Source organism: Manihot esculenta, chromosome 12 (genome assembly GCF_001659605.2).
Source record: "Manihot esculenta cultivar AM560-2 chromosome 12, M.esculenta_v8, whole genome shotgun sequence".
NCBI lineage: Eukaryota > Viridiplantae > Streptophyta > Magnoliopsida > Malpighiales > Euphorbiaceae > Manihot > Manihot esculenta.
The window spans coordinates 4879853-4892936 of NC_035172.2; the positions used below are offsets into that span (position 1 = coordinate 4879853).

At 29.8% G+C, this 13084-nt stretch overlaps 2 protein-coding genes across 2 annotated transcripts; both read left to right on the plus strand.

Moving 5' to 3' along the window:
- Positions 1-331: 331 nt before the first annotated feature.
- Positions 332-1214, plus strand: LOC110628416 (auxin-induced in root cultures protein 12). Its single transcript, XM_021775065.2, has one exon. The coding sequence runs from the start codon at positions 387-389 to the stop codon at positions 1098-1100; it is 714 nt and encodes a 237-aa protein (XP_021630757.2). The 5' UTR covers positions 332-386; the 3' UTR covers positions 1101-1214.
- A 274-nt stretch (positions 1215-1488) lies between these two features.
- On the plus strand, positions 1489-3648 carry LOC110628040 (cytochrome b561 and DOMON domain-containing protein At3g25290). The gene is made up of 3 exons (XM_021774484.2): positions 1489-2256; positions 2421-2675; positions 3133-3648. The coding sequence occupies exons 1-3, from the start codon at positions 1615-1617 to the stop codon at positions 3436-3438; spliced, it is 1203 nt and encodes a 400-aa protein (XP_021630176.1). The 5' UTR covers positions 1489-1614; the 3' UTR covers positions 3439-3648.
- Positions 3649-13084: the final 9436 nt, after the last annotated feature.

Consider the following 13084-nt stretch of genomic DNA (forward strand, 5'->3'; position numbering starts at 1 on the left):
ACAAGACAACCATGTAGTAGTTCCTATCATAGTAAGCTCCGAAAAACAATTCAAATCCAAATCTGATATTGGATGCTACCTTTGTTCAAAATTGGAAACGTTTGGTTCCACACATTTCCCCTAAACTATGCCAAATCATTTTTCCAAGTAAATACAATCAAATCAAATCAGAATCATGTGAGGTTGGTTACTAATGGACAAAGATTGAAATATACTACACTTTCATTGCCGTCCTTTAATCGGAAATATCGATTCTGTTTTGGCAATTTATGCCGATGGCCGTTTTCCTCAATGTTTCACTCTCTTTAAATTTCCTGACTACTTTCTGCAATTCAATAGCTTAGAGAAATAAAGAAACAAACAAAGAAAATATCTTTTTAACGACAATGGACGTTAGCTTCGTTACTCAGTTCTTGATTTTCTTGTTCTGTGCAACTCTGCAATTCTCTCCCTCAGAATCCCAGAAATGCACCTCGCAAAAATTCAGAAGCAACAAACTCTTTGCAAATTGCACTGATCTTCCTGTCCTGAATTCCTACCTACACTTCAACTACAATTCTTCAAATTCATCTCTTTCCATTGCTTTCATCGCTTCTCCGGCCAAACCGGACGGCTGGATTGCATGGGCGATCAACCCGACGTCCACTGGCATGGTGGGTTCACAGGCTTTTATAGCATACAAATCCAGCGGCTCTGTGATCGTCAACACTTACAACATTAGCGGCTATACACCGCCTCAGGTATCCAAGCTATCGTTTGATGCGTGGGACATAAGTGCGGAGTCTGACGGCGATAATATGGTGATATTTGCGACGGTGAAGGTGCCGGAGAAGGCAGAAAGTCTGAACCAGGTTTGGCAGGTGGGCTCATCTGTAACGGGTAGCATTCCAGACAAGCATGATACGGCGGCGGATAACGAAAATTCTAAAGGGTTATTGAAATTTGCGGCTGCTAGTTCTGCTCCTGCTCCTGCTCCTGCTCCTGCTTCTGCTCCTGCTCCTGCTTCTGATAAATCTGGAAGCTTTTCTGGATTTGGAAATTGGGATGTTTCTTTGCTTGCTGGATTATTTATCTTGCTTGGTAGTTCTCTTGCAATTTGAGAAATCTTCAAATAGTTTATGTTTCCATTTATTTTCGATTTTCTTTGCTTCGGTTTCCTGCAGTTGAATTTGTTAAGACTCTCATTTTATAGAAAAATTATTGCAAGAATTAATTCATCGTTTTTAATTTTTTTTAATATTGAAATTAAATCTAAAAATAATAACATTTTTTAATTAATTGAAATACAAATTTTGGATTAATTTCAGATTAAAGAAACCGTGCAAAACCCGACGTGGCCGTGTTCTCCGCAATTTTAACAGAACAACTCTGAATACACAAAAATATTCCACGTGGTATCCTCAAAACGTGTCATTAATTAACTGGCTATTAAATAAATAAACTCTCCTTGAAGAATTATTTATAAGTCCCACGATAAATCCATGAAGGCCCATGAACCTCGGCTTCTTCTTCTTCCCATTTTGAGGCCTCGTGTCTTTAAGTGTCTTTCTATAAATTCCTCTAAAGATTTCTTCAGTTTTTTTTTCAGCTGTCAATAACTGAAACCTCTCAACAATGGCTTCCCTTTTCTTCCCTTCTTTGATTTTTGGTTTTTGCATATGGGTTTCTCTTTTCTCACCGTCGCTTGCGCAGGCGCAGACCTGCTCCTCTCAGAAATTCACCGGCAATGATTTGTATGTTCACTGTGTAGACCTCCCTACACTCACTTCCTATCTCCATTTCACTTACGATTCCGCTAATGCTACTCTTTCCATCGCCTACCTTGCCTCCCCTGCCGCGTCGAACGGATGGGTTTCGTGGGCTGTAAACCCGACAGGCACCGGAATGGCTGGGTCTCAGGCACTTGTTGGCTACAAGGATTCCAAAGGTTCCATGACAGTTAAGACGTATAATATCAGCTCTTACACGCTTGATTCAGTGGTGCAGTCGAAATTGGCTTTTGACGTTTGGGACGAAAGGGCGGAGGAGAATAACGGCGTCATGAGAATCTTTGCGAAAATTAAGGTTCCGGCAAACTTGGCGGCGAAGGGGATGCTAAATCAGGTGTGGCAGGTGGGTTCCAGCGTCGATTCTAAAGGAGTACTGACGCCGCATGATATGAGTGCTGCAAATTTGAACGCCAAGGGAACCTTGGATTTGAAGGGTGGACAGAGTGTGGCTACCGGCGGAGTGGACTCCAAGACTAAAAAGAGAAATGTGAGTTGGTTATCATCTCTTTCTCTCTCTCTCTCTCTCTCTCTCTGTTTTTCGCCACTGGAATTGGATCGATTGAATGTTTCAGAACATACTTTCCTTTATTACTATTATTTTCTTTTGTGGGATTTTGGTAAATTATGATAATTTGATCATTTTTCTGGCAGATTCATGGGGTGCTGAATGCAGTGAGCTGGGGAGTTCTGTTTCCAATTGGAGTTATAATGGCGCGTTACCTGAGACCTTTCCAGGCTGCAGATCCAGCGTGGTTTTATCTCCATGTTTCTTGCCAGGTTTCTGCCTATGCTATTGGGGTTGCAGGGTGGGCTACTGGCTTGAAGCTTGGAAGTGAATCAAAGGGCGTTCAGTGGACTGCTCATCGCAATATTGGGATTACACTTTTCTCTTTAGCAACTCTACAGGTAAATTCTTTTTCATTCATGCTTCTATTGATCATTATGACAAAGATAATGTGGATAAAGGACCAGTTTCTTGGGAGGTGATCAGAATTTAGCTTTATTCATTTTGAAAGTCATGATGTTTTTATGTAGCCATTTTTTTAAATTTCCCCACTTACTCAATCCTGATGAGAGTTTTTGAAGGTGAAGTGGATCAGAATTAACTATATATTTCTGTTTAAAGCTGAAGCACTGAAATAAACATCTTGCATCTACAGTTTCATAAATCATTCGGATAAGGGATAACAACCCGTTTTTTTCTTTTTCCTTTCTTTCCTTTTCTGGTAGGAAATTTTTTATTTTTGATTTTTCACTCTATCTATCCTCCTCTTTGGCTGGAAGTGGTACCTATGAGTGAGACCTGGTAACTTGATTTTGAATTGATTTATTCTGATGGATACTATTTGATTGATACTTTCAGATTTTTGCTTTGTTCTTGAGACCCAAAAAGGACCACAAATACCGATTCTACTGGAATATCTATCATCACGGTGTTGGATATGCCATACTCGTCCTCAGCATTCTGAATGTGTTCAAAGGTGTAGACATCTTGCACCCTCAACAGAAGTGGAAATCGATTTACATAATTGTGATTGCAGTTTTAGGTGGGATTGCTATGTTGCTGGAAATAATTACTTGGATAGCAGTCTTGAGAAGGTCTAAGAAATCCACCAAGCACTATGATGGATTCAATGGACAAGGCAGAGAACAGCCATTCAACAATTGATCTCGGTTTTGGTTTTCAAGTAGATAGATATTGTAACATGCATTTCACAACATATGATTCTATTCCTCTCATATACTTGATATCTTGTAAAATGGTTTGCTTTCAACTGGTAGAGATTTGTGTTCCAGTTCTACTTTTTTTACTGCTCCTATTCTATGTTTACTGAACAGATTTCAGAGATGGAAATTATTCATGATTTTTCTTCTTTTTGATTTGTCATGATTCCTTTGCTCTTCCTTCCTTTATTACAATCTTGGTACTAATGTTTTTGGGTTTGTTTGACACAAACATGGGAAATGTGAAAAATTCTGGTTAAGTTATTTTCCAAATTGGAAAACTAATGTTATATGGGCAAAACTTTCTTTAAATCATCAATTGAGATTGTCATGATAAATAAATTTGAAGGTAGTTTCAGGAGAAACACTGTGTTTGATGTAAGGATAGTGTCTTCATGACCATTAGAAGCTATACAGTCTCATGACAAAGACTCCCATCATGAGATTGTCCTTACTGTTGATATGAATAATAATCAAATCCTCTTTTGTGATCTGGTGGGTTATCTTAACAATTATTTTTAATTTTTGATGCAAAAATTGTCAAGAAGCTAATGGGAATTCCCCAAAAGTTGCTGGGAGAATTTGAGGGGCTCAAGTGTCATAATCTGATTAAAAAAGCCTAAAGCCTTTCTTGGAATCCTAGACTACCTATCTGTCAATAATTCAAGACACTTTGCTTAACCACAATTCACCAAAAGCTTATTTTAATTGAGAGTTCAATTTGACTTAGCTTTTGATGTCCACATGACAGGCAGGCATGCACATGCTTTAGTCTTCTTTCTTCATTATTTCATCATTTCTATTTCTTATCTAATCCATAGTTTGGTTTGATTTTGAATTCCAAATTTCAAATAACCACATCCCCAAATTTCATTAAGGCATTGGTTGCCTTGTCTTCTCATTAACAAAAGCATAAATCATTAGGGGGGAGAAATTAGGGTTCCAAAATAATACCTTTTTTCTCATAGCTAATGACATTGACATCCTTATATTTTAATTTCTCAATAGTTCCTCTTCGTGGGATTATAATTAACTAATCTAATTACTGTTCAAAATTAAATAATTACACAAATTAAAAAATAAATTCATCAATTTTAGTTACATTCACGATAATTTGATATTATTAATATTTAAAAATATTATTTGTACATATAATATAATAAGTAGAGTTTGATAAGGGGTGAAATTGAAAAGTTGGTAAGATTTTATTAGGACTGAAGTGACCACGTGTAAGAGAGTATTTGAAACGCAACATAAAAGAGATGGCCTTGATTATGACCTCCAAACACACGTAGCTATTAGCCATGCTCCCATGTACGTTTTCTTTTTCTTCACTAATGATGATTTAAGAGATAATACTTTCCCTATTAGCCATGCTCCCATGTAGAAGTTTGAAATATTTTTTAAGAAGCAATACATTTTTAAATTTTTTATTTATATTAACTTCCAAACAATAAACTTAAAATTATAAAAAAGAAGGGTCTCAAAGAGAAACGTCATTTTCATGAAACACAGACATATTAATTAATGGGACCTTTTCTCTCTTATTTATTCCAATTTTCAGATGTAATAATAATAACAATGGGCCATGTCACGTTGATGTTAGGCTGACTAAATAATGACCAATTATAATTCCAACTAATTAATTAACAATTCTTTATTTTTTGCAAAATAATAAATTTATGTGACATCATAACTGCGTCATCGGCCCCTTACTAATGTCGGCAAGTCCTGATGCTTGACTCAACTGCGGACTTGGTCTCCTTTCGCATTGAAAATGTCCCGCTTGAACGATGGGCTTTTTCCTAATAAAGAAAATATAATTTATAGTATAATTTTTGTGATTTAATAAAATATACAATTTATGGATTATACACAGTTATATTTTGTTATTATTTATTGATTAATATCGATATAAAATTTGATTAATTTATTATTTTGAAATTCTAAAAAAAAATTTTGCAGGTCCAATTAAAAGTTAAAAATTTTATGTAGAGGGTTGTTTTGAGTATTCTTAATTCTAATTCTAAAAGATTTAAATATTTTCATTAATTGTAAGTTTTGTAGTATTGAGAAGGATGCTTTACATGTCTTGTTACATTGTCTTGTAACAGTTGAGTATTTAAAAATATTGAAATTTTTTTATTATATTTCAAATATTTATAATTTATTTTAATTTATATAATGTTTCATTATAGATAAGTTGTGTATAACTTATTCGGTCGACTAGGGACTTTCTATCATTATGGTAAAATATTTAGCATTTGATGGGTAATCTTCATGACATCTCTCATTTTATCTCTCTTAATTTATGACAAGCATTTAGTGTTGGACAAATAAAATTGTAATGTTTATATATAGGTGTTTAGTCATTCTGACACTATTAGTTAGGGTGCTATTTTACGTGATGTATCTGGCTCATTTATGACTGTAATTTCTAAATACTTGTGATGTAGCCTTCAATTCAAGATGATCGAAACTCTTACTCTTAGTGAATTTTTTATACAACTTACTATTTATAGTACTGGTTTAATGGGTATTGAGTTTGATTCAAAAACGTATAAATTATTCAGTTCCAACATGATGATTTTTCACAATTTGGCCAATTTATTTATGATTGTAGAACTCTTTTTATGAAAAGGTCAAATTAGACCTTATCTTGGATTAGCTGACATATTAATATGACTGTCCATGTGTTAGCCAGAGAGATCATTTCTTATACTAGTCATATTTATTGATTTTTATATTCTTGAGTTTTTAAGAAATATTTTAAATGTTAATATTGACAAGTTATTTCACTTAATAGTAGATTGAATGTATAGTTTGTATCTTTTATATTAAATTTTTCTGAAATATGATTAATAAAATTTATATTAAAAAAATAAAATATACAATTTAATCTCATACTTATTTAGTAATAAATAATTTATTTTTTATTTTTTATTTTATTAATAAAATAACCATTCCATTAATTTTACTAACAATTGTATAAGTCAGATTCAAATTAAAAAAATTAAATTATTACAAATTAATTTAACAAAATATACAATTTAATCTCATACTTATTTAGTAGTAAATAATTTAATTTCTGATTTTTATTTTATTAATAAAAAATAATTATTTTATTTATGTAATAAAACCTTAAGGATTAATACATTATTATTAAAATAATAAAGAATAAATTATTATAAATTTTACTGAATCTCATACATTATATTATAAATTATCCTAAAAAAATCTGATATGGCATTAAAAATAGTAATCACAATAGTAATATTTTTTTAATATATTCTTTAATCTACTTAATATTTACTTTTTCAATAAAAAAATAATTTAGTGCATGAAATTTTGTTCTATTAATAAAATATAAATTCTATTAAACTTCTCTATCAAATTATTTTAAATTAGTCATTTTAAATTTTATATTTTTCTAGCGTGTAGTAATTTTTTTAATTTATAATAAAGTAATAGAAATTTAACAAAATAAATATTTTTGTTAATAAAATAAAATTTGAAAAATTAAATTATTTACTATATATAAAAGTAAAATCGTGAATTTTGTTAAATTCTAATATTAAAGTATATATATGTTTAAGAAAATTTTATACTTCAACAACCGTATATGATTGTAGGTTAAAAGGGTATTTAGCGTTTAAATTCTTATATAATAAAAATTTTAAAATTAATAAATTTTTATTTTATTTTACTTTAATTTATTGATTTCCAATAATTTATTATGGTTAGTAATTTATAATTTGAAATATATAATTAATTTTTCAGCATGTATAATTTTTTATTGATAATTATTTATTTATATCGTTGTTTTGATAAATAAAAAAGTATTACAAAACTTTAATCTCATTGAAAATTTAACTCCTTTTAGTTTTGATATTTTATTTTATAGTTTCAGGATTTTTATTATAAGTAAAAAGATAATATAAAAAATTGAAACTTAGTTATAAAAATGTAACTAATTATACGAGAAAAAAGTTATGAATTTTTTATACTTACATCAGTGTAATTTGGTGGTAAGTGTATTTGAATAAATCTAAGAGATTTTAGATTCAAATCTTTTTATCTCCAAAAGCAAAAATTATGAATTTTTAGTTTTTTTATTGGTGCAATTGATTGCTAATTAAAATGAAAATAACTTATTGTTTAATGATTTGAGTGAAAAAACAACTGATAGTAATATATATTTTATATAACCTAGACCTTTTTCTAGTCAATTAATAGTGGATATAATTTTATTTTTATTTAGATTATATATTTTTTAATATTTATTTTATTTTAAAAAAAGTTTATCTCCAAATTAGTTTAGTAAATAAGTAAATTATTTAATAATTATAAAAGTAAATAACTGCAAAATATATACAATAACTATATTATTTATAATGCTTATAAAATGATAAAGATACACATTCAAATAAAAATAATTATATATGTATAAATTTAATAATTTTATACATATATAATTATCAATTATTAAATGCATTTAAAATTAAAATATAAATGAGTATTAAGTGGAGTTTAATTTTAAAAAATTTAAATTTAATTTATTAATTTTTTTTTTAAATTTGAATCGAATTCAAACCGTATTTATTTTAAATTTGAATAGAATATTAATAAATTAACGTGATTAAATAATCGAGTCGAATTCAATCAGATTTTTATCTAATCAAATTTCAAATAATTGATATGATTCATTTATATCCCTATCTAAAAATAAATCAAATATTTTATTCATTTAAGATATAATTTTTTTTTAAAAAAAAATCAACATGAATTATTTTTACTAATTGTTTAACAATTGCAGATAAACTTTTGAATGGAAAAAAAATCTAAAATTAATATATATATATATATATTTCAGTCATTAGTATAATTATATTAATCTATATATCATTATGCCTCAAAAAAACATACACATGTACAGTTATTCAATTAATAATAGTATTTTAAGCTTCGTTTGTTTTATAGAAAAAATAGTTTAGGGTATTTAAAATAATTAGTTAATAGAAAATTTTTTTTATTAAAAAAATTACTTACTTTTTTTTCAAAATAAGAATCATTTTCTATACTATCCAACTTTACTAACACATTTATTAATATGTTTTATTTTTTAAATTAAATAATAAAAAATAAGTTATTTTAAAAAAAAAAAACAATGGACATTTTTATACGATTGTCTAGTTCTTCAATTCTCCTATAAATTTGTTTATATTACTTAAAATAAGTCATTTACGCTTTATATTTATAATAGATTAAATAAACTTCAGTGTCGTCTCAGCTGGTTAAAAAATGCTTCGTCCTCTTTATACTTCAGTGGCAAGCTGAAGCAAAACGAGTTACAGAGAGTTGTTTGGGTTCTGTTTCTTGTCACATGATACTCCATAACACGTCCTTCATGTCACGTGATACTCATAACTGAATATTGCTCCTTCATGTCACGTGATACTCATAACTGAATATTGCTCATGATTCAGAGTTTTTAATTTAGATTTATATCTCAATTAGATGTGAAGATTCCATAAGCCAAAATAATTTTCTATTTTCCTTGTGTATATATATATATATATAAAAGAATTGGAACAGATACGAAATGATAGCTCTGATTAAAAAATCAGGAACTTTTTTATGAACATAATAGATAAGATTAAATATTTAAGGTTTAAAGTAATATGCAGTGGACACTGAACATCTCTGTGAGCAAACTGATACCACGAATTCATTATAACACTCTAAGCAGTGTTTGGCAGACATGTATTTAATACCAAAGGAAAAGGTAAAAACATAGGAAAGAGATGATGATAAAGGAATAAGACTAAGTCATATATAAAGAGCTCCAAAAAAAAATGACCACCATGATTGTCATGGCAGTCACTGAATCACTGTTTCTGCAGAAAATTTATTCCATTAATATAATGAAAGCTCCATTAAATTAAATATGGAAATTTAATGGCAGTCACTGAATCACTGTTTCTGCAGAAAATTTATTTATAGATCTTTCGTTATCTCAAATAGAGCTGCATCTACTTTGTCCTTGAAACCATAATCAAAGTCAATTTAGAATAGGAAAACTACTTGTATAATTCCATGCATCCTCTGGAGCAGAATACAGAATCACTTTACAGTTTCATCTTAATACCATGAACAAATCCAATTATATTATCCAGAAAGATACATACCTTTGATAGAGAAACAACAGAAAGAATTGGAGAGTTTTGTGCTACCCAATTCCCTTTGCAATTGAAAGTGGAAGCGCTTCCAACTCCAATCAATTACTTGTGAAAATGCTTCCACTTTCGAACTGCAAAGGGCATTGGATGAAAGCTTCCTCCACGACTGCCTCGTTCATCTTTGTTTTGAGTAGGAGGTTTCTATTCTGAAAAATACAAGAACCAAAAAATTTATGGAGTGAGATCAATTGAGTTACTAGGAACTAGAATCAAATAGAACTGAAATTAAGTCCACTTCTTCGGTTGTCAATAACCAAAACCACAGATCTAACCTCACTCCTAATTTTTTTGATTCAATTAGAGAGACCCATACTTTGGCTCGAAGCCATTTAGATTGATATATGTTAACGCGAAGGAGTCTTTCCTATTCAAGTCAATCCTCTCCTTATTAACTTTCGATGTGGGACGAATTTCACAATGCAATTTTTGAGTTAATTTACTCCAAACAAAACCTAAGAATAAAAAGAGCTGATTCTCTCATACTAATGGATATGAACTTAAAGACTATTAAAATTAGAACGTATGTAGCAAAATAAATTTATATGGATTCATAGTTTAAAATCATAATGGATCTACATAAAATATATTTAAATATATATATATAAATATATTTAAAAATATTTTATTTCAAGAATTTTGAGTTTATAATGGATAGAATATAAACAATTAAAATTTTTTTCTAATTAATTAAACACAAACTTAATTTCTTTTAAATATAGAAGGAGAGAGAGATTACAATTTAAAATAATAATACTAATAATAATAATAGTGGAAAGTATTTTATTTTTTAATGGATGTCTCCAACGCTAAATTTGACTAAAAATTTATGCTCCTGTCTAAAATATTAATTCCACGTGAGTCCTGCAACTTCTTGTCTCCCATGTGGAGTTTAAGTTTCACAACAAAAGATTCCTTGCATCTCATTTGAAGGTTTACCACTAAAGTTTAAAATTATATGTCTTGTCTTTATTTATTTATTTATATAAATCCACTTGTAAAAGTCATGCTTTTTATTATCATTATTATTCGTGTATTATCATAAGTCAGAAAATGATTTTGTTAAAAGACTTTAAATCAGCTTTTGAATCGACTCCCGCTATCATCGTTTGAGTTTTATCTTTTGAATTGATTTTAAAGTTTTCATTCAATCCTAGAAATTTTTAATATTTTAATAAAGATTATACTCAAATCTTTATTATATTTTTAATCAGTAATATAAAATAAAGATAAAATTCAGATAAAATTTTATACATTTTTAATCCGCAAAAATATGTTTAACATGCAAATGAGATAAACGAGTCATAAAAAGCTGAAAGTAAATATAATTACCACCGCGATAGATAATGAAAGCTCCTTATGTTTTCTTACTGTTTAGAAATGTGGGCCTTGATTTTGCTGCATCGATTTCCGGGTAGGTGGGGTTGGGATGGGAACTTTATTGGATTCTTTTGAAGGTTTACATACTCAATACTGGCTTTTGAAACCCTCTAAGAGAGGATCTGGTGGACGTTCTTGTACTTGAAAAAAAAAAAGGCTTTGCAGATTTCAAACAAAAATTACAATTTATTTATATACCTCAATTTATATGAAAGCAAAATGAGAATTCTCCCCCTTTTTCATCTTTCTCTTACTATTTTTTCTTTTTTCCTTTAGGAATGAGGCCGGTCGGTGAAAATTTTTCTTTCGATAGCTATTAACGAGTTTCTCACTGAAGTTCACCGGTGATTCCTCCTTTTGTTCACCGGTATAATAATTTTTGATATACAAGATCTGGTAATACGGTTCATTCTTGCATTGAGGAACAGTGATATAAATTTAAAAACAAACTCTCTTTCGTCAGAAAATCCTTAAATAAAAGTTTCCAGTTTAATATATTATTTTTCTATTAAGAAAATTGTGCTATATTAATTTTTTAATTACTTATTAATGAACTAACAAGCACTCCCAAAAACATATCAAAGTCTCAGTCCAGTGGCTTTTGAAATAACTGTTATTATACAAAAAAAAAGAGTCAGAATTACCATCAAGAAAAAAAAATCCAAGTATGTTATCCAGAAACACACATACCTTTGATAGACAAACAACAGAAGCATTGGAAGTAAATAATGAGGATAGAGATTTATTGGCTACCCAATTTCCTTTGCAATTGAAAGTGGAAGCGCTTCCAGCTGCTACTGCTTGTGAAAATGCTTCCACTTTCGAACTGCAAAGGGCATTGGCTGAAAGCTCCTCCGTCGCTGCCTCTTCCATATTGTTTGAAGACGCCAGATTTTTCTTTTGGGCGTAGGTTTTCGATTCTTAAAAGGCTAGGAATGGAAAAAGTTAAAGGAGCGATAAAACACGTTGGCTTTAAGCGTTTGGAATGTGATGAGACTGTGCAATGGTTTTGCCTTTTCTAGGGGAATCAACCTTAGCTCCTCCTTGTTGAATTTTCGATGTGGGACGAATCTCAGAATAAAATGGAACGATTTTTATTATTCTTTTTTACTCTCACAGTCGCAGTAAAAGATTTTATAAAAGATTAATACATTTTTTTTTTAAATAAATTTTCCTGCCCTTTTCAGATGCTATGATTCACACATTTGAATTATAAAAACCGGTTCAATTAGACTAATTCGATTAATTGATGCTATGATTCACTCAATTGCAAAGAACATTGAGTCAAAACTCCTCCAAAACAGAGTACCTCATCACCTTGTTTGGGACACAGTACCAAAAAATTAAAGGACTGAGATTCAAAATCTAATCAAATTGATTCTTTACATCTCATGATGACTATCTCATTCATCTTTATTTTAACTGAAAATTGGAAATTGGGGAGTAGAACCTGAAACCTCTCTAATTTACTCAGATACACTTACCATCGGACTAAATCTGTGAGTACGGGACCTCATTCATCTTTAACAGGTCGAGTTCGGTTTCCGTTTCATTTTGAAACCGACAATTTTAATTAGATTTATGAATTGAACCATAACTAACATTATTTTAATGAAAAAAATTTATTTTTTTTACATTACACTCTGATTCTAAGGCGATTATGATTTTTTTTTTAAAGAGAGAGAAATATTATTAACTCAAAGCAATCAAAAAAATTATATGAGAAGGAGGGACATGAATCCAAACTACTTGATCTGACTCAGAATGAGCCGATATTGGTAGAATATGATCGACATCATTCGCAGACTTGAGAATAAAACCACATCTTGTTTCCTCATAACTGAATAGAAGCAATTTACAATTTTGAACTAAAAAAATAAAAGGTGATAAATCATCTAATGAAGCATTGTTAATGGACACAACAAGAACCTGAACATCCGATTCGAAAAGAACTCGATCCCATCCGCACTCTTT